Genomic DNA, 20,985 nt, shown 5'->3' with positions numbered 1-20,985 from the left:
ACAGGGTTTCCATTATCATTTCAGCCTCATGACAGTGGAGCAGAAAGAACAGTGTGAAACCTGTTTTGTATGTTGTGTATTGTTTCACTGTGTTGTATGTGAATGTCACAATGTGTTGTGTTGTATCCCAATTTCTACATTTGACACCAATGTAGATTGAGACCACATCTTCCAGCATCTCATTAAAGTGCTCTGTAAGGCCATTCTATGTAACAGATCTACTAAGGAGACTGCCTACACTACGCTTGTCCGTTGTCTTAAAGAGTACTGCTGCGCAGTGTGAGATCCTTACCAGATAGGACTGATGGAGTACATCGAAAAAGTACAAAGAAGTGCAGCACATTTTGTATTATTGCGAAATATGGGAGAGAGTGTCACTGAAATGATACAGGATTTGGGCTGGACATCATTGAAAGAAAGGCAATTTTCGTTGCGACAGAATCTTCTCACGAAATTCCAATCACCAACTTTCTTCTCCAGATGCGAAAATACTTTGTTGACACTGACCTACATAGGGAGAAATGATCATCATGATAAAATAAGGGAAATCAGAGCTCATACAGATAGATATAGGTGTTCATTCTTTCCGTGCTCTATACGAGATTGGAATTGTACTGAATTGTGAAGGCGGTTTGATGAACCCTGTCCCAGGCACTTAAATGTGATTTGAAGAGTATCCATGTAGCTGTAGATGTAGATAGATTCATCTGTGGGTGCTAGGCAGTTGTCATCCTGTGGGTGATATTACAATGTGAAGTTACCTCTGGTGCGAGCCTCAAATGGAAAACATCTCCATGCTCAGAGATTGTCACACAGGGTGCTTCAGAATGGTGGCGTCCACAAGGAATTTTTCCATTTCCAGAGCGTTAACAGTCAGTACAGCTTTGGTGACAGGGTAGTGGGTGAGGTAGTCATTGCCAACTATTATCTATAAATTCCCCTTTGTCAGCTTTGTGACTCTTGCCAAGCCGCAAATTCCAATGTGGTGGAATAGTGCTGCTGTAGGTGGGATTCATACCTGATGCTCCGGAGGTAACTATGGCACGTGCTTCCATTCTTGGAATTCCTCACAGTGGCTCACATAGTGCTGTAACAAATTGACGGGGACATGGTCAGTGATACTTGCCTCTGATTCTCTACAGAATCTTCATGAATCGAAGGTGATCAGATGTTGGAGTTCTATAAAAATACTTTAGGATCACTGGCTGCAGATGAGGTGGGATGAGAGGTAACCATTTCTGCCCCATTGGATCATAGTTCCTCTTATACAATGTTTCATTTATTGACTGGAATCCTCCTTTGATCGACTCCTCATACTTCAATATTTCTGTAGTTTCCAGCAGTGCTGTGTCTTCCTCCTGTTCAGCAACCATGCCATTTAATGCAGAGTGACAAAGATTTTGTCCATGCTGCTGTGCTCCACTATTGGGTTCCTTGAAAAATGGTCAGCATCATTCTGTTTGCATTCTTTTTTGTATGCCATTGTGATGTCACACTCCTGAAGTCTCAATGCCCATCTCACTGGTCAGCTTGACAAATCCTTCAGCTTACTCAGCAAGCATAGAGAGTGATGATCCATCACAGTGATGAATGATTTCCAAATAAATACAGCTGGAACTGCAAGGCACTCTTTGTCTGTTGTAGAGTGGCACTTCTCAGATGTGGAAAGTACTCTGCAAGAATAAGCTATAAGTCTTTCAGCACCTTCCTGAATTTGTACTAGAACTGCTGCTATGCCAAAACAGCTTGGTCAGTGTGAACTTCCTTCTCAGCATTCTTGTCATACAATAATAGAATGGGACAAGATGTTAGAGCCTCTGCATTGATAAAGAAAGATTTTTCTTGTGCCTCATACACAAAAAATTTGGTGTATTCCTGCAGTAGTTCTTGCAGGAAATTTTCATGGTACAGAAGTCCTCTGTGAATTGCTGATAATATGGGCACGTTCCAAGAAAACTTCTCACATCACAGATATGCTGAGGAGTCATAAAATCTGCGATTACTATTACTTTCTTTGGATCAGGACGGACTCCTTCGCCATTCGTCAGGTGCCCCAAGATCAACATTTCTTGGGTGATGAAGAGGCACTTTTTGAGATTCAGGCAAAGAGGGTTGGGTTGTTTGGGGGAGGAGACCAGACAGCGAGGTCATCGCTCTCGTCAAATTAGGTAAGGATGGGGAAGGAGGTTGGCTGTGCCCTTTCAAAGGAAGCATGGTGGCATTTGCCTGGAGTGATTTAGAGAAATCAAGGAAAACCTAAATCAGGTTGGCTGGACGCGGGATTGAACCGTAGTCCTCCCGAATGCGAGTCCAGTGTGCTAACCAATGCACCACCTCGCTTGATCAGACAGAGACCTACCATCAGAACACACTTCAACATGGTTGTCAATTGGCTTAGAAGTTCTTCAAATGTCTTCGAAAAGTGACAGTGCCGTCCACATAGCAAAGACACAGTGTCCAGTTTTGGAGCAAAGCAGGTTGTCCATCATATGTTCGAAGGTGGCTGGAACGTTAAGTCCAAACACCGTAACTTTGAACTCCTAGAGGTTGTCAGGAGCTATGAAGGCAGGCCTTTCCTGGTCAGCCTTCTCAGCCTTATTTTTCCAGGAACCTGTGTGCATGTCCATAGTAGAGAAATGCTTTGCTCCTTTCAAGAGTCTAGGGTATCATTAGCGTGCGGCAATGTATAGACATTATGAGAAGGAGAGTTACTACTCACCATATAGTGGAGATGCTGAGTCGCATATAGGCACAACAAAAAGATTTTCACATTTAAAGCTTTCAGCCAATAGCCTTTGTCAACAGTAGACACACACATAGTGGTGCGTGCAAACGTGCGCGCGCACGCGCACACACACACACACACACACACACACACACACACACACACACACACATTTTGCAGTTGCAGGCAAGTGAAACCGCAATGTGTGTATATTGTTGACAAAGGCCAGGCCGAAAGCTTTAAGTGTTAAAATCTTTTTGTTGTGCCTATCTGCAACTCAGCATCTCCGCTATATGGTGAGTAGCAACTTTCCTTCTCATAATATTGTTACATTACATCCTGGATTTTTCATTGTTTGATAATGGATAGACATCTTTACTTGTGATTTTGTTCAGTGTTCAGTCACTGGTAGTCGATACAGAAATGCTGTGTGCCACAGGAGAGGACCAAGGGCTATGTGAAAGTTCAACAAAGTCATCTTGTAGCATCTCTTCCACTTCCTTAGATTATCCATTGTTCAGCTGGCAATACTAGTTCTGGCTGATTGGTGGATGATTTCCAGTGTTCATAAGGTGTTTTACTGTGGACTGCTTGGTCTGTCTTTTCTCCACTCTGGATTTGAAAGCATCCAAAAATAGACTTACCAACATTGTTCCTCAGTCAGGCCAAATCCTATTTGCGTTCGATAGTAACTTCGTTTTCGATAGTAACTTCGTTCCCTGCATTGTCTTAGTGGTAGCAAGGCATATTTCTTCATTAAAGCCCATCCTTTCACAGTTTAACTGTGCGTCTTCATTGACAACTGGAAAACTTATTATTGATGATGGCAGGATAATTATGTCTTCAACAGCAGCAAACAGCTGCCTGGAGCAGTCTTTGTTACATGTGCTTGTTGGAATAGCTTCAGCAGTGTGGAGCTCTGATCTTCTACATTCTATGATTGCTTGTGTTGCTTGCAAGAAGCTCTGGTGGAGAATGACATTATGATTACATTCTGCTAAAATGACGAATTCGAAGGGCTGCGTTCTGTCATTGTTAGTTATTCTTGCAATACATGCTTCTGTCAGGTGGTTGTATTTTTCATTCACGACCTTCAGTGCAGTCACTTTTGTATCATGGAACATAGTCTTCTTTAGCTGGTGATGATAAGCATTTGAGATTCCAGGAAGAAAGGGCCGGAGTGCTGAGGGTATTTTGCCTGTCTCATACATCTTGCTCACCAGGTGGAAGAGTTTTGTTGTCATGGCTGGCTCTCCCACAGCTATCAGTAGTTCTGAGGGAATGTTGTCTACTCCCTGGGCCTTGTTTCAACTTAGGTTTTTCAGTGCTCTGTCAAAGTCCTCATGCAGTATCATATCTACCATTTCATTTTCATCTACGTCCTCTTCCATTTCCCTAACATTGCCCTCAAGTATATCACCCTTGTATAGACCCTCTATATACTCCTCCCACCTTTCTGTTTTCCCTTCTTTGTTTAGGACCAGTTTTCCCTCTGAGCTGTTGATATTCGTACAGGTGGTTCTCTTTTGTCCAAATGTCACTTTAATTTTCTTGTAGGCAGCATCTATCTTACCCCTAGTGATACATGCTTCTACATCCTTACATTTGTCCTCTGCCCATTCCTGCTTAGCCATTCTGCACTTCCTGTAGATTGAATTTTTGAGGCATTTGTATTCCTTTTCACCTGCTTCATTTACTGCATTTTTATGTTTTCTCCTTTCGTCAGTTAATTTCAGTAACTCTTACGTTACCCAAAGATTTCTTCTAGCCCTCAACTTTTTACTGTCAGTATTCCAATCCTATGCTGCCTTCACTATTTCATCTCTGAAAGCTACCCATTCTTCTTCTACTGTATTCCTTTCCCTTGTTCTTGTCAATTGTTCCCTAACACTCCCTACGAAACACTCTGCATTCTCTGGTTCTTTCAGTTTATCCAGGTCCCATCTCCTTAAATCCCTACCTTTTTGCAGTTTCTTCAGTTTTAATCTACAGTTCATAACCAATTAATTGTGGTCAGTGCCTACATCTGCTCCTGGAAATGACTTATGATTTAAAACCTGGTTTCTAAATCTCTATCTTACTATTGCATAATCAATCTAAACCTTGCAGTGTCTCCAGGTCTGTTCCACATGCACAGTCTTCTTTCAAGATTCTTAAACCAAGTGTTAGTTATGATTAAGTTATGCTCTGTGCAAAATGCTACCAGGCGGCTTCCTCTTTCTTTCCTTATCTGCAGCCCATATTCACCTTCTACTTTTCCTTCTCTTCATTTTCCTACTATTGAATTCCAGTCCCCCATGACTATTATATTTTCATCTCCCTTAACTATCTGAATAATTTCTTTTATCTCAGCATACATTTCTTCAATCTCATAATCTGTGGAGCCAGCTGGCATATATGAGGTGGAATCCTGAATTTTCAGGACTGGTGCTGCCATCTGGAAAGTAGGAGTAGGAGATCTTCGCACCGCTAGGTGGCGAGAGCTGCATATCTTATGAGTCAGTGTGCAGAGTGGCATTCAGCTGGGAGGACATGTTGCGTGTCCACAGTGATTTCCGTAATACTCTGTGTTTGATGTGTGACAATTTTATGATGGATCCATGAACAGAACAGCGCGTGTGTATCAAATTCTGTGCAAGTCTCGGGAAAAGTGCTACGGAGGCCCTTGCAATGATTCAACAAGTGTTTGGAAGACAGAGCATGAGCCGTATGCATGTGTGAGTGGCATGCTCGGTTCAGGGCCGGCCTTACAGATGTTGAAGATGATGCTCACACTGGAAGGCCCGTTAGCTGCACAACACCAGACGTTGATGCCAAACTTCAACAATTGGTTCGTGTGGATCGACGTTGAACCATTCAGGACCTTGCGGTTGAAGTGGGTATTGGTTATGAGACATGTCAACAAATGTTGACTGACGAATTGGGCATGCATCGTGTCGCTGCAAAATTTGTGCCAAGAATCTTGACAGCTGATCAGAAGGCACAGCGTGTTGAAGTGTGCACAGACCTTCGTCAGACTGCATCTGATGATCCAGCCTTCTTGTCACGGGTTATCACCGGCGACGAGAGCTGGATTTATGGTTATGACCCAGAGACAAAGCAACAATCGTCCCAGTGGAAGAGCCTGGGCGCTCCAAGACCCGAAAAAGCAAGACAGTTGAAGAGCAAAGTGAAGAACATGATCATCATTTTCTTTGATACCAAGGGAATTGTGCACAAAGAATTCGTCCCACCCAACCAAACAGTGAATTCCGCATACTACTGTGACGTTTTGAGACGGCTCCATGAAAACGTGCGGCGACAACTGCCTGAACTTTGATGTCAAGGGAAGTTGCTGCTGCATCACGACAACAAGCTCTGTCACAGGTCCTTGCTCACTAGGACCTTTTTGGCAAAAAACAACATGGCAGTTGTACCCCACCCACCGTACTCGCCAGATTGGCACCTTGCAACTTTGCGCTAATCCCAAAACTGAAACTCAAGTTGAAAGGCCGTTAGTTCGAGACTCTAGAGAGGATTCAAGAAGCATCGCTGGCGGTGATAAACACCCTCAAAGAACAAGACTTTCAGGAAACACTTGGCCAGTGGCAGAAGCACTGGGACCGGATGTATGTATGGATGGGAACTACGAGGCATATTTTTTAAGTAAGTACCGTTTTAAAATTAAAAAAAAGACCTGCTAAGATATCTAAATAATTTTATTTTTACATGAAAGCCTGTACCGTAAATTACTTTTCTACTACATAATTTCTGTCAATATTGAGGCACTTGTCATGACATTGTACCAGTTTTTGAATACCTTCCTCCTAGAATCCTGCCGCCTGACTTGTTAACCACTGCATCACCACTGTTTTGACTTCGTCATCGTCTTGAAGATGCTGACCACCCAGGTGTTTCTTCAAGTGCAAGAGCAGATGGTAGTCACTGGGCACAAGATCTGTGCTGTACGGAGGATGATCTAGAGTTTCCCATCAAAAAGATGTGATGAGATCTTTGGTCTGATTCATCACGTGCGGACGGGCATTGTCTTGCAGCAAAGCGACGCCCTTGCTCATCTTCCATGAACTGTTGCTTTGATTCTGGTGTGAAGTAGGCCACCCATGTTTCATCGCCCATAACAATTTGGCTTAAGAAATCATCACCGTCGTTGTGGTACCACTCAAGGAAAGTCGATGCACTGTCTAAACGTTTGGTTTTGTGCACATCCGTCAACATTTTCGGTACCCAACATGCACGCAGTTTTCGGTAATTCAAGTACTCGGTCACAATGCCATACAAAACAGTACGAGTAACATTAGGAAAGTCATCCCGCAAGGAGGAAATCGTAAAGCGTCTCTTTTCTCTCACCTTATTGTCCACCTCCTGCACCAAGCTTTCATTAACGACCGAAGGACACCCACTCCGTTGTTCATCATGCACATTTGTGCGGCCATCTTTAAATGCTCTCACCCACTTTCTTACCATTCCATCACTCATAATGTTTTCTCCGTAAACTGCACAGATCTCACAATGAATATCAATCACTTTTAGGCCTTTGGCACTAAGAAATCTTATAACAACCCGTACTTCACAGTCGGCGGGACTCATGATTATCGGAGGCATGTTAAACACTCAGTACACAATCTAAACAAGGGAGAATCAGACTGTAATGGTGTCAGTGCGTAGATTAAGGTACAGGCTTTCATGTAAAAATAAAATTATTGAGATATCTTAGCACGTCTTTTTTTATTTCAAAACAGTACTTACTTAAAAAACACGCCTCGTACTTCAAGGGTGATGGTGACAATTGGTCCAAAGGTAAGGTTTTCAACAGATGGCAGCACCAGTCCCGAAAATTTTGGATAGCACCTCGTAAACTTGCACTACTGTGGCAGGTGTGGGCTTCGTGTCTATCTTGGCTACAATAATGCGTTCACTATGCTGTTCATAGCAGCTTATCCGTTTTCCTATTTTTTTTTGTTCATTATTAAATCTACTCCTGCATTACCGCTATTTGATTTTATATTTATAGCCCTATATTCACCAGACCAGAAGTCCTGTTCCTCCTGCCACTGAATTTCGCTAAATCTCACTATATCTAACTTTAACCTATTCATTTCCCTTTTTAAGTTTTCCAACCCCCTGCACTATTAAGGGATCTCACATTCCACACTCCGATCCGTAGAACGCCAGTTTTATTTCTCCTAATAACGACATCCTTCTGAGAAGTCCCTGCCCGAAGAACCAAATGGGGGACTATTTTACCTCAGGAATATTTTACCCAAGAGGACGCCATCATCATTTAACCATACAGTAAAGCTGCATGCCTTCGGGAAAATTATGGCTGTAGTTTCCCCTTGCTTCCAGCTGTCTGCAGTACCAGCACAGCAAAGCCGTTTTGGTTGATGTTACAAGGGCAGTTCAGTCAATTGTCCAGACTGTTGCCCCTGCAACTACCGAAAAGGTTGCTGTCCCTCTTCAGGAACCACATGTTTGTCTGGCCTCTCAACAGATACCCTTCCGTTGTGGTTGCACCTATGGTATGGCTGAGGCCCGCAGGCATCCGCACCAATGGCAAGGTTCATCGTTCATCTTATATCCTCCTTTCAAGACACTGTCAAATTTATTCATCCGCTCTTCTAAGTCCTTCACTGTCCCTGACAGAATTACAGTGTCATCAGCAAACCCCAAAGTTTTTATTTATTATCCCTGAACTTTAATTCCTACTCCAATTTTTTTTGTTTTTTCTCTACTGTTTGCTCAATGTAGAGACTGAATAAAATCAGGGATACACTACAACCCTGTGTCACTCCCTTCTCAACCATTGCTTCACTTTCATGTCCCTTGACTCTTATAATTGCTGTCTTAGAGATTTTCTCCGCTTGTGGACTTGGTGTTGTGTTGTCATCATTATCATTTCATCCTCATCCCCGTCGCACAAGTTGCCCAATGTGGCGTCGACTGAAATAAGACTTGCACTCGGCGACCGAACTTCCACGGATGGGGCCTCCCTGCTAACAATGACACACACTCATTTCATTTTGCCTTGTGCATGCCCAAATTTCTCCGGAATCCAGAGTGATCTTCCCTGAGGTCGGCTTCTACCAGTTTTTCCATTCTTCTGTAAAGACTTCATGTTAGTATTTTGCAACAATGACTTAAAAAATGACAATTCAGTAATGTTCCCACCTGTCAGCAACTACTTTCTTGGAGTTAGAATTATTACATTCTTCTTGAAGCCTGATGATATTTTGCCTATTTCATACATCTTGCTCCCAGATGGAAGAGTTTTGTCATGGCTGGCTCTCCCAAGGCTATCAGTAGTTGGAATGTAATCTCGTCTACTTGCAGGCTCTTGTTATGACTTACACCTTTTGTACAGTGCTCTGTCAAATTTTCCCCATAGTATCATATCTCCCATCCCATAATCATTTATGTCCTCTTCCATTTCCTTTATGTTGCCCTCAAATACATCTCCTTGTGCAGAACCCCCATACGCTCCTTTCATCTTTCAGCTTTCCCTTCTTTACTTAAGACTGATTTTCAATCTCAGCTCTTGATATTCACATAGGTAGTTCCTTTTTTCCAAAGGCCTTATATTTTCTCCTGTTGTCAATCAAACTGATATCTCTTATGTTACCCAAGAATTTCTACTTGGCTCCTGATGCCTTCTGTTATCCATGAGTTCTTTTTACAGTTTTTGTCATATGCTGTTATGAAGGGGAAGCATTCATCGAAAACACTCATGAATTCTGATACGAAAGCATTGTAGTTTGTGTTTACTGAGTACTGCTTGCTGAAAGACCAGGATGTTTAATTTAGTCTTGAGACAAATGTATTCACATTGTGTTAGCTGAAGTTCCTGACTCGTTTCACTGTTACAGTTTTATCTAAATTTATCAATGAGTTAGTAAAGCAGTAAAGGAAACAAAAGAAAAATTTGAAATAGGAATAAAATCCATGGAGACCAAAAAAAGAAAAAAAAATTAGAGGGTTGCCGATGACATTGTAATTCTGTCAGAGATTGAAAAGGACCTAGAAGAGCAGTTGAACAGAATGGACAGTGTCCTGAAAGGAGGATATAAAGTGAATATCAACAAAAGCAAAATGAGGGTAATGGAATGTAATCAAATTAAATCAGGTGATGCTGAGGGGATTAGATTAGAAAATGAGGCACTTCAAGCAGTAGATGAGTTTTGCTATTTGTGGAGCTAAATAACTGATTATGGCCAAAGTAGAGAGGATATAATATGTAGACTGGCAATGGCAGGAAAAGTGTTTCTGAAAACGAGAAATTAGTTAACATCGAGTATAGATGGAAGTGTCAGGATGTCCATTCTGAAAGTATTTGTATAGTGTGTGGCCATGTATGGAAGTGAAGCATGGATGATAAACAGTTTAAACAAGAAGAGAATAGAAGCTTTTGAAATGTGATGCTACAGACGAATGTGAAGATTAGATGGGTAGATCACATAACTAATGAGGAGGCTCTGAATAGAATTTGGAAGAAGAGAAATTTGTGGTGAAACCTGACTAAAAGAAGGGATTGGTTGGCAGGACACATTCTGAGGCATCAAGGGATCACCAATGTAGTACTGGAGGGAGTATGGGGGTTAAAATTGTAAAGGGAGACCAAGATATGAGTACAGTAAGCAGATTCAGGAGGACGTAGGTTGCAGTAGTTCTTTGGAGATGAAGAGGCGTGTACTGGATAGAACATCATTGAGACCTGCATCAAACCAGTCTTTGGACTGAAGAAGAAGAAGAAGAAGACGACGACGACGACATTCTTCTGACATGCAACCACAAAATTTAGTACACTGCTTGGCTTTCTTTCGAGTACTTCCTCCACTTCGCAACTGACACATACGTTGATTCCACTTACTGCCGGTATGGTGCATGCTTGGAAAAAAAAAAATGTTGTTGCACCTGACAGAGGTTGTATGTGTTCTCGTGTTGAATGTTATTTAGTATTGATGACCTCACAGTTGATTTCTGCAGAGGTTTTGTAATATATATCTATTATTTTTTTATAACTTGAAATTGGTAAGATCTTACTATCATGTGAGTACAACATGTTCCATCTCACATTTGCTATTTGGAATTCACATATGAAAAATTTGCAGGGCACTCCTCTCACTAAATGTTCTTACTGATCACTATGTTAAGAACATTGGTATAGAAGTTGTCATCCACCTGATAGTGGAACCTATACAGGTATCCAGTATGCCTCAGAAAAATCAAACATATCCTTCCATCCATGTAGCTCTTACACTGATTATGATTCCCACCTAGACCATGGCTCAAAACTCATTGTAATTGTTACAATTCAGTGCGTTCTTCATTGCTTCCACACTAGATCGTGTTTGGAATATCTCAAAATGTAAACTGAGATTCATCGTAGAACATTGTCAATGACCAGTACTGTTAGCTCTATCATTACATCCCGTACATCACAGTAGTGTGGCGTGGCATTTAGTGGTGGTTGTTGAAGCACACTATGCTGCCATCTGGCCATTCTACTGAACACTGTGCTTTCTTCACAGGTCACCTATGAAATGAGTAAGAAAATGAAGCCGATAGTCACTTTTTTATATCATGGGACAGGAACAGACATACATACAAACCGCCCAAATTTGATGCTAATACATCATATTTGCATCGTATGCAAAATACTTTGAATAAACGAGTGATTGCATTTTAAATAAGTTATTCATGAGTTTGTTGTTTCATTATTTAATCTATGAATTTAGGCATTTGTCCACAAGTCCATACCCACAAAGTTTAAATACACCAGTTAAAAGTGTACAAGCCAAGAGAAAATGAAAAAGAGAGAGGGAGAGGGATATGCGGAGCAGTGACAAACTTGTTCCAATTCACTAGTTGGTCTATGTACCGTGTGTTGTATACCTTCTACAACCTCCACAGTCATATTCACAGCTGTTCCTTCTCCAAAAGCTACTTTATTTAGTCACGAGAAAATACCGTTTGCCCCTCTCTTTACACTTGCAAGGAACTTCCTTCAGTCATGAGGAAACACTCTTTGCAACTCTTAATTACATTTGAAAATGGTGGTGTTGCTGTGACTCATCTCAAGCTGGCCAACTACTCTTCCACTATCATAGCCACTTGGATTGTTTTTAGCCATATTACAATAATATTACCAAGATAGGTGGCACAGTGGTTGAGCGTTGGTCTCATATTGGGAGGAATAATGTTCATTTCCCCGTTGATCATAAATAATTATGTTTTATGTTTCCCCACAATCACTTTAGGGGTAGGCCTTTGAAAAGAATAATACCCTTCCCAAGTTTTGTCAATCTGAGCCTCTGTTCTGTCTCTCTAGTGATATTTATGTTAATGCCAAGTAGCCTCACACTGCAGCTGTTGTTGTTGTTGTTGTTGTTGTTGTTGCGGTCTTCAGTCCAGAGACTGGTTTGATGCAGCTCTCCATGCTAATCTATCCTGTGCAAGCTTCTTCAACTCCCAGTACCTACCGCAACTTACATCCTTCTGAATCTGCTGAGTGTATTCATCTCTTGGTCTCCCTCTACGGTTTTTACCCTCCACGGTGCCCTCCAATACTAAATTGGTGAGCCCTTGATGCCTCAGAACATGTCCTACCATCCGATCCCTTCTTCTAGTCAAGTTGTGCCACAAACTCCTCTTCTCCCCAATTCTGTTCAATACCTCCTCATTACTTATGTGATCTACCCACATAATCTTCAGCATTCTTCTGTAGCACCACATTTCGAAAGCTTCTTTTCTCTTCTTGTCCAAACTATTTTTCGCCCATGTTTCATTTCCATACATGACTACACTCCATACAGATACTTTCAGAAATGACTTCCTTAACTTAAATCTATACTTGGTGTTAACAAATTTCTCTTCTTTAGAAACGCATTCCTTGCCATTGCCAGTCTACATTTTATATCCTCTCTACTTCGATCATCATCAGTTATTTTGCTCCCCAAATAGCAAAACTCCTTTACTACTTTAAGTGTCTCATTTCCTAATCTAATTCCCTCAGCATCACCTGACTTAATTCGACTACATTCCATTATCCTTGTTTTGCATTTGTTGATGTTCATCTTATATCCTCTTTTTCAAGACACTGTCCTTTCCGTTCAACTGCTCTTCCCAGTCCTTTGCTGTCTCTGACAGAATTACAATGTCATCATCGAACCTCAAAGTTTTTATTTCTTCTCCATGGATTTTAATACCTACTCTGAATTTTTCTTTTGTTTCCTTTACTGCTTGTTCAATATACAGATTGAATAACATCAGGGAGAGGCTACAACCCTGTCTCACTCCCTTCCCAACCACTGCTTCCCTTTCATGTCCCTTGACTCTTATAACCGACTCTTACAACTGCCATCTGGTTTCTGTACAAATTGTAAATAGCCTTTCGCTCCCTGCATGTTAGCCCTGCCACCTTAAGAATTTGAAAGAGAGTATTCTATTCAACATTGTCAAAAGCTTTCTCTAAGTCTACAAATGCTAGAAACGAAGGTTTGCCTTTCCTTAATCTATTTTCTAAGATAAGTCGTAGGGTCAGTATTGCCTCACGTGTTCCAATATTTCTTTGGAATCCAAACTGATCTTCCCCGTGGTCAGCTTCTACCGACTTTTCCATTTGTCTGTAAAGAATTCGCGTTAGTATTTTCCAGCTGTGACTTACTAAATTGATAGTTCGGTAATTTTCACATCTGTCTATACCTGCTTTCTTTGGGACTGGAATTATTATATTCTTCTTGAAATCTGAGGGTATTTCGCCTGTCTCATACATCTTGCTCAACAGATGGTAGAGTTTTGTCAGGACTGGCTCTCCCAAGGCTGTCAGTAATTCAAATGGAATGTTGTCTACTCCCGGGGCCTTGTTTTGACTCGGGTCTTTCAGTGCTCTGACAAACTCTTCACGCAGTATCATATCTCCCATTTCGTGTTGTTCTACATCCTCTTCCATTTCCAAAATATTGTCCACAAGTACATCACCCTTGAATAGGCCCTCTATATACTCCTTCCACCTTTCTGCTTTCCCTTCTTTGCTTAGAACTGAGTTTCCATCTGAGTTCTTGATATTCATACAAGTGTTTCTCTTTTCTCCAGAGGTCTCTTTAATTTTCCTGTAGGCAGTATCTAGCTTACCCCTAGCGAGATAAGCCTCTACATCCTTATATTTGTCCTCTAGCCATGTAGCTATTTGCTTTCAAACTTTGGTCACTTATGGAGCGAAATGTGCAACTTTTATTTCTGGATATATGCCCCAATCATTTCCTCCAAATTTTAAGTTTTCAGTGGTTTCCTTGTACCGCTGTATGTGAATGCTGATATGGTGGATTGAGCTTCTGCTCAATTTCTAATGTCAACATTGCAGAAGACATGTTAAATTCTTATCCTTCTCAAGTCTCCTTGGATCAACACACGGACCGATTCCAGAAGATCGGTCCTGATAGTGAACTTGATAACACTTGTCCTTACTGTTGAGACAACCAGGTTGATAGGGACCCATAACAATTCATTGCATCACTGCTGCACATTTAGAGTTGTGGAAATCTTGATGTGTCTTAGCAGTTGTCACTCAGTTTTTATTCTTTATTGATATTTTCGTCTTCATTACAGTGGTATCTAAAATATATAGACTGTCCAGTAACATTAATGAGGCCACTGCCTATGTTCAATGTCAACAAGAAATAGCCACTCAGTGACGGCAGGTGGCAGCACTAGCAGTGGAGGGTGTATATAAAGCATGTTGGGGGATGCGGAAAACAGTGCATTCGTTGTAACGCAGAAATGAGCAATTTAGCAGATGTCCAGAATGGCTTGATAATTGCCTTTCAGGCCAAAAGTGGTAGCATTTCCAAAACAGCTAAGCTTGTAAACTGTTCGCCTACATCGTGGCTAAAGTACAAGGGGGGACCCAAAAGTAACCAGAATCATAATGCTGTACATCGTGTACTTGTTGTAGCAGGTTGTGCCGCCAGAGGCTTGCAGTAGGAGCTCTGCTGAGTCATTCTGCCACGCGGTGTTGCCCAACAGTGAGAAGTCTAGTTTCTTTGGCAGTTCTTTGAGTGTGCATACAGTGCAGACGTGACACGAGGAAATGGTTAGTTCTTACGGACAACATGCAGCAATGAAGTTTTGTTTCATGCTCGGCAAGAACACAGCAGAAACTGTTGCAATGATTCAGACAGCCTACAAAGACCATGCTCTTAGTAAAACACAAGTGTACAAATGGTTTTCTCACTTTAAAAATGGAGAAATGTTGGTTGAAGATCAGCCCCATTCCGGTCAAGTTTCAACTGCTCGAAGCAAAGACAACATCGACAAAATCCGTGATCTCATCAGTGAAGATCGATGCAAGACAATCTAGCAACTCTAGAACTTGTCCAGGTTGTCCTCGAGCTTAATTCAGCGCATTATGAGAATCGATTTGGGGATGCGAAGAGTGGTAGCAAAATTCATGCCAAAGCTTCTTACTTCGCGTTCAAGCCTGTCTTGAAGTGAAGCATGCGTTCAAAGATGATCCACATTTTTTTCCAACAAAATCATTACAGGTGGTGAGTCACAGTGCTACGGGTACAATCCAGAAAGTAAACAACAGTCATCACAATGGAAGTCACCTGGCTCACCTCGACCAAAACAAGCTCAACAAGTGAAATTGAATGTGAAAATGATGTTGATCTGTTTTTTTTTTTTTATTTTTTTTATTTTTTTTTTTTTTTTTACATCAAAGGGATCGTACACTCTGAATTTGTCCCTGAAAACCGGGCAGTAAACCAACAATTTTATTTGTTTTCCCTCGGCTCAGTGGGATCTACTAGCAGGACAGTGCAACATGTCACGCAGCTTGCAGTGTATATGTGTGGTTCAAAGAGCACCAGGGCGAGTACTATACACCCTTGGCCACCAAACTACCCAGATTTAAACCCAGTTGAGAATCTGTGGAACTACCTCACTTGAGCTCTTTGCACCATTGGTCCTCAACTGAGGAATGTAATGCAGCTGGCCATAGCACTGGAGCCAGCATGGTGCCATATCCCTCTCAATCCATCTCAGAACTGTGACTGCCTTCCTGCATGTCTCAAACTGCAAAAGGTGGTCATTCAGGTTTTGACAGATGATCATATTAATGTGACTGGACAATGTATATTTATCAAAGTAGCAAATTCAATTTCTTGTATTTGGCAGCATCTTAATAACTATTAACATATTGTTGTTAATCTTTTTTTCTCTTTTCAGGTTTGTGCAGCTGAATTCTCCTGCCACTGGATCTGTTCAAAAGAAGTACAAAGTTCCTAGTGATATTGATACTCTATTGCTTTTCAATGAAAATATTGATCGTCCAGTTGCAAGTCTGAGCATGTCAGACATGCCAATAAAAACAATGCAGGATATTATTAATAGTAACAAATATCTAATGCTTCCCAGATTGTCTTCACAGGTCAGATGCCAATCCTAGATTTCTTTTTAACATTACTGTAATCATTCTGATGTCTTGATTTGAAAAAGATAAGAATTCTTATACAGTTTACTGTTTTATATGCATTTACAGTGACTTTATGTGGGGTTAACATTTTGGAGACTGGTCTTGCAAAACTATGTAAGGATTGCTGGAATAGCGTTTTAAAGAAGTTTTGGAATGTTTAGGTATCAGGAATGAGAGTTAATAAGTACGCTCTTTATTACAGAAAATAAAGGTCTAAACATCTGTTTGTAGATGGATATAAATATCAATATTTTATCAGCCTGCATGAAAAAATGACACTTAAAACATTCAGTGTTCTAATCTTGAACGAATTCATAAATAAAAATTTTAAATGTTGTGTTAGAACAATCAGGCATACAAAGTGCTACAGTGCAGTCAGACCACTGTCAGCAAAACTTTTTCCTGGTGGATTATTTTGTTTAATTCTGTACAACAAACATAAAAAAAGGTTTTATATCACCTCGGTTCTGAGAGTTCCGGAACCTGTACAGAAAATTGGAATAGAGATCAACATAAACATCATTTCCGCCCTTTTTATTGCTCATAGAAACCACACATTGCATGTTGTACCACCATACAGGGAGACCTTCAAAGATCGTGGTCCAGATTGCTGCACACACCGGTATCTCTAATACCCAGTAGCACATCCTTTTCATTGATGCATGCCTTATTCGCCGTGGGCATATTATCCACAATTTCATCAAGGCACTGTTGGTGTAGATTGTTCCACTCCTCAACAGCGATTTGGCATAGATCCCTCAGAGTGGTTGATGGATCACGTCATCCATAAACAGCGCTTTTCAATCTATTCCAGGCATGTTTGATAGGGTTCATGTCTGGAGAACATGCTGGGCACTCTAATCGAGCGATGCCGTTATCCTGAAGGGAGTCATTCGCAAGATGTGCATCATGCGACGCAAATTATTGTCCATGAAGACAAATGCCTTGCCAATATGTGTATTGTACTGCCGTTATGGCGCCTTTCATGACCACCAACGGTGTACATCGGCCACACATAATGCCACCCTAAAACAGCAGGGAACCTCCACCTTGCTGCACACACAGGACAGCATGTCTAAGGCGTTCAACCTGACCGGGTCGCCTTCAAACACGTCTCGGACGACTGTCTGGTTGAAGGCATATGCGATACTCATCGGTGAAGAGAATGTGGCGCCAATCTGTAGCGGTCTATTTGGCATGTTGTTGGGCCCATCTGTGATGCGCTGTATGGTGTCGTGGTTGCAAAGATGGACCTCGCCATGGATGTTGGGAGTGAAGTTGCGCATCATGCAACCTATTGCGCACAGTTTGTGTCGTAAAACAACGTCCTGTGGTTGCACGAAAAGCATTATTCAACATGTTCGTGTTGCTGTCAGGGTTCCTCCGAGCCATAATCCATAGGTAGCGGTCATCCACCGCAGTAGTAGACCTTGGGCAGCCTGAGCGAGGCATGTCGTCAACAGTTCCTGTCTCTCTATATCTCCTCCATGTCTGAACAACATCCCTTTGGTTCACTCCGAGACACCTGGGAGCCCTTTCTGGCACAAAGTAACAATGCGGACACGATCGAACTGCGGTATTGACCGTCTAGGCATGATTGAACTGCAGACAACATGAGCCATGTACCTCTTTCCTGGTGGAATGACTGGAACTGATCGGCTGTCAGACCCCCTCCATTTAACAGGTGCTGCTCCTGCATGCTTGTTTACATCTTTCGGCTTGTTTAGTGACGTATCTGGTCAGTCAAAGGGACTGTGTCTGTGATACAATATCCACAGTCAACGTCTGTCTTCAGGAGTTCTAGGAACCGAGGTGATGCAAAACTTTTTTTATGTGTGTATATATTCTGTACACAGTATTAAAAAAACTTGTTAGATTTGCTTTCTTTGTGAACGACTGTATCTTGTCTACACGTCTGTCTACATATGTACACTGCAAGCTGATGTACAGTGCATGGCGGGGAGTACATTGACAGATATTAGCGACTTTCTGTTCTGTACCATTTGCATAAGCTATAATTAGAAATATTATTAATTCTGTGGCTCTGTTTTCTATTGTCCCTACTGGTGATATATGCTGAGGTGACAAAAGTCATGGGATAGTGATTTTCCCACATACAGATGGCAGTAGTATCATGTAGATGAGGTGTAAAAGGTGCATTGGCTACTCTGTCACTTGTACTCAGATGTTTCGTGTGAAAAGGTTCCAATGTGATTATTGCCATGGTAGTGACCATTTCAGGAATCGTTAGGGAATCTAATACTCCAAGATCCGCAGTGTCAAGAGTGTGCAAAGAATAATAAATTTCAGGCATTACCTCTCACCATGGATAATGTAATGGACAGTGGCCTTCATGTAATGACCAAGAACAGTGGTGTGTGCGTAAAGTGGTCAGTGCTAACAGACAAGCAAATCAGTGTGGGATGTATGATGAACATATCTATAGGACAACATGGCAAGATTTGTCGGCAGCAGACGACAGATGCGAGTGCCTTTGCTAACAGCATGATATTGCCTGCAGTGCCTCTCCTGTGCTTGTGGGCCTATCAATTGGACTCCGGAAAACTGTGGCCTGGTCACATGAGTCCTGATTTCAGTTTTTAAAGAGCTGATGGTAGGTTTCAAGTGTGGTGCAGACCCTACAAAGCCATGGACCCACATTGTCAACAAGGCATTGTGCAAACTTATTAATGGTGTGGGCTGCGTTTACTCAAAATGGACTGGGCCCTCTGGTCCAACTGAACCAATCATTGACTGGTAATTGTTATGTTCGGGTACTTCGAGAATATTTGCAGCCATTCATGGACTTCATGGTCCCAAACAATGATGGAATTTGTGTGGATGACAGCGTGCCAGGTCACAGTTGCTTGCAATTAGTTTGAAGGACATTCTGGACATTTTAGGCGAATGATCTGGCCATCTAGATCACCCGACATGATTCCCATTTAACATTTATGGAACATAAGCAAGAGGTCAGTTCATGTACAAAACCCCACACTAGCAACACTTTCGTAATTGACAGCTGTAGACAGCATGGCTCAATATTTATGCAGGTTACTTCCTATGACTTTTTCAGTGCTTACCACGTCAAGTTGCTGTACTGTCCTGGGGAAAGGAGGTCCGACATGATATGAGGTGGTGTCCCATGACATATGTTACCTGTGAATTCATTTAAAACTACACAATTGTGACACACTCTTTCTCAAATATTGTTTCTCTAAATATACCCAACAGGATTTGCTAAGTGCACATTATTAGATAACAGATCTGCCAAACAATAATTCTCTGCTCATAATAAACTTTGGTGGCTATCATCTCTGTAACAGCACATTAATCCCAAATCTCTGTGTCTTTGATGAAATTGTTGAAGATATCGGATCTGTTCATAGGCTGTCAGAGTAGTGGTTGGAGCCAGTCATGCAATAATGAATTCAGTATTGCGTTGTAATAGTGTTTGTCATACAGGTGGTCCATTGATACTGACCGGGCCAAATATCTCACGAAATAAGCATCAAACGAAAAAACTACAAATAACGAAACTCATCTAGCTTGAAGGGGGAAACCAGATGGCACTATGGTTGGCCCGCTAGATGGTGCTGCCATAGGTCAAACAGATATCAACTGTTTTTTTTTTTTTTTTTTTTTTTTTTTTTTTTTTTTTTTTTTTTTATTACATATTCATGTAGTATGTAAAGAAATATGAATGTTTTAGTTGGGCAACTTTTTTCGCTTTGTGATAGATGGCACTGTAATAGTCACAAACGTATAAGTACATGGTATCACGTAACATTCCGCCAGTGAGGACGGTATTTGCTTCGTGATATGTAACATTCCGCCAGTGAGGACGGTATTTGCTTCGTGATACGTTACCCGTGTTAAAATGGACCTTTTACCAATTGCGGAAAAGGTCGATATTGTGTTGATGTATGGCTATTGTGATCACATTGTCCAACGGGAATGTGCTATGAATGCTGCTCAGTATCTTGGACGACATCATCCAAGTGTCCGGACCGTTCGCCAGATAGTTACGTTATTTAAGGAAACAGGAAGTGTTCAGCCACATTTGAAATGTCAACCACGACCTGCAACAAAGGTGTTTTAGCTGCTGTCACGGCTAATCCGCACATCAGTAGCAGACAAATTGTGCGAGAATCGGGAATCTCAAAAACGTCAGTGTTCAGAATGCTACATCAACATCAACTGCACGTGTACCATATTTCTATGCACCAGGAATTCCATGGTGACAACTTTGTATGTCGTGTACAGTTCTGCCACTGGGCATAAGAGAAATTGCGGGACGATGACAGATTTTTTGCATGCGTTCTATTTAGCGATGAAGCATCATTCACCAACAACGGTAACATAAACCGGCATAATATGCACTATTGGGCAATGGAAAATCCACGATAGCTGCGACAAGTGAAACAACAGCAACTTTGGTGGGTTAATGTATGGTGCGGCATTATGGGAGGAAGGATAATTGGCCCCCATTTTATCGATGGCAGTCTAAATGGTGCAATGTATGCTGATTTCCTACGTAATATTCTACCGATGTTACTACAAGATGTTTCACAGCATGACAGAATGGCGAGGTACTTCCAACATGGTGGATGTCCGGCACATAGCTTGCGTGCGGTTGAAACGATATTGAATATCGTATTTCATGACAGGTGGATTGGTTGTAGAAGCACATTCACCGGATCTGACGTCCCCGGATTTCTTTCTGTGGAGAAAGTTGAAGGATATTTGCTATCGTGATCCACCGACAACGCCTGGCAACATGTGTCAGCCC

At 41.6% G+C, this 20,985-nt stretch overlaps 1 protein-coding gene across 1 annotated transcript in view; it reads left to right on the top strand.

The window, feature by feature from the left end:
- The window catches only part of LOC126175025 (dnaJ homolog subfamily C member 16), a 163,180-nt gene that overhangs the window by 44,552 nt on the left and 97,643 nt on the right, over positions 1-20,985 (top strand). Inside the window, exon 6 of the mRNA XM_049921526.1 lies at positions 15,947-16,148. Coding sequence (XP_049777483.1) covers positions 15,947-16,148 — 202 coding nt within the window. The remainder of the gene's footprint in view (positions 1-15,946; positions 16,149-20,985) is intronic.

Source organism: Schistocerca cancellata, chromosome 3 (assembly GCF_023864275.1).
Source record: "Schistocerca cancellata isolate TAMUIC-IGC-003103 chromosome 3, iqSchCanc2.1, whole genome shotgun sequence".
Taxonomy (NCBI): Eukaryota; Metazoa; Arthropoda; class Insecta; order Orthoptera; family Acrididae; genus Schistocerca; species Schistocerca cancellata.
Note: the sequence above shows the minus strand (reverse complement) of the source record. Positions and strands in the feature narration are given on the sequence as shown.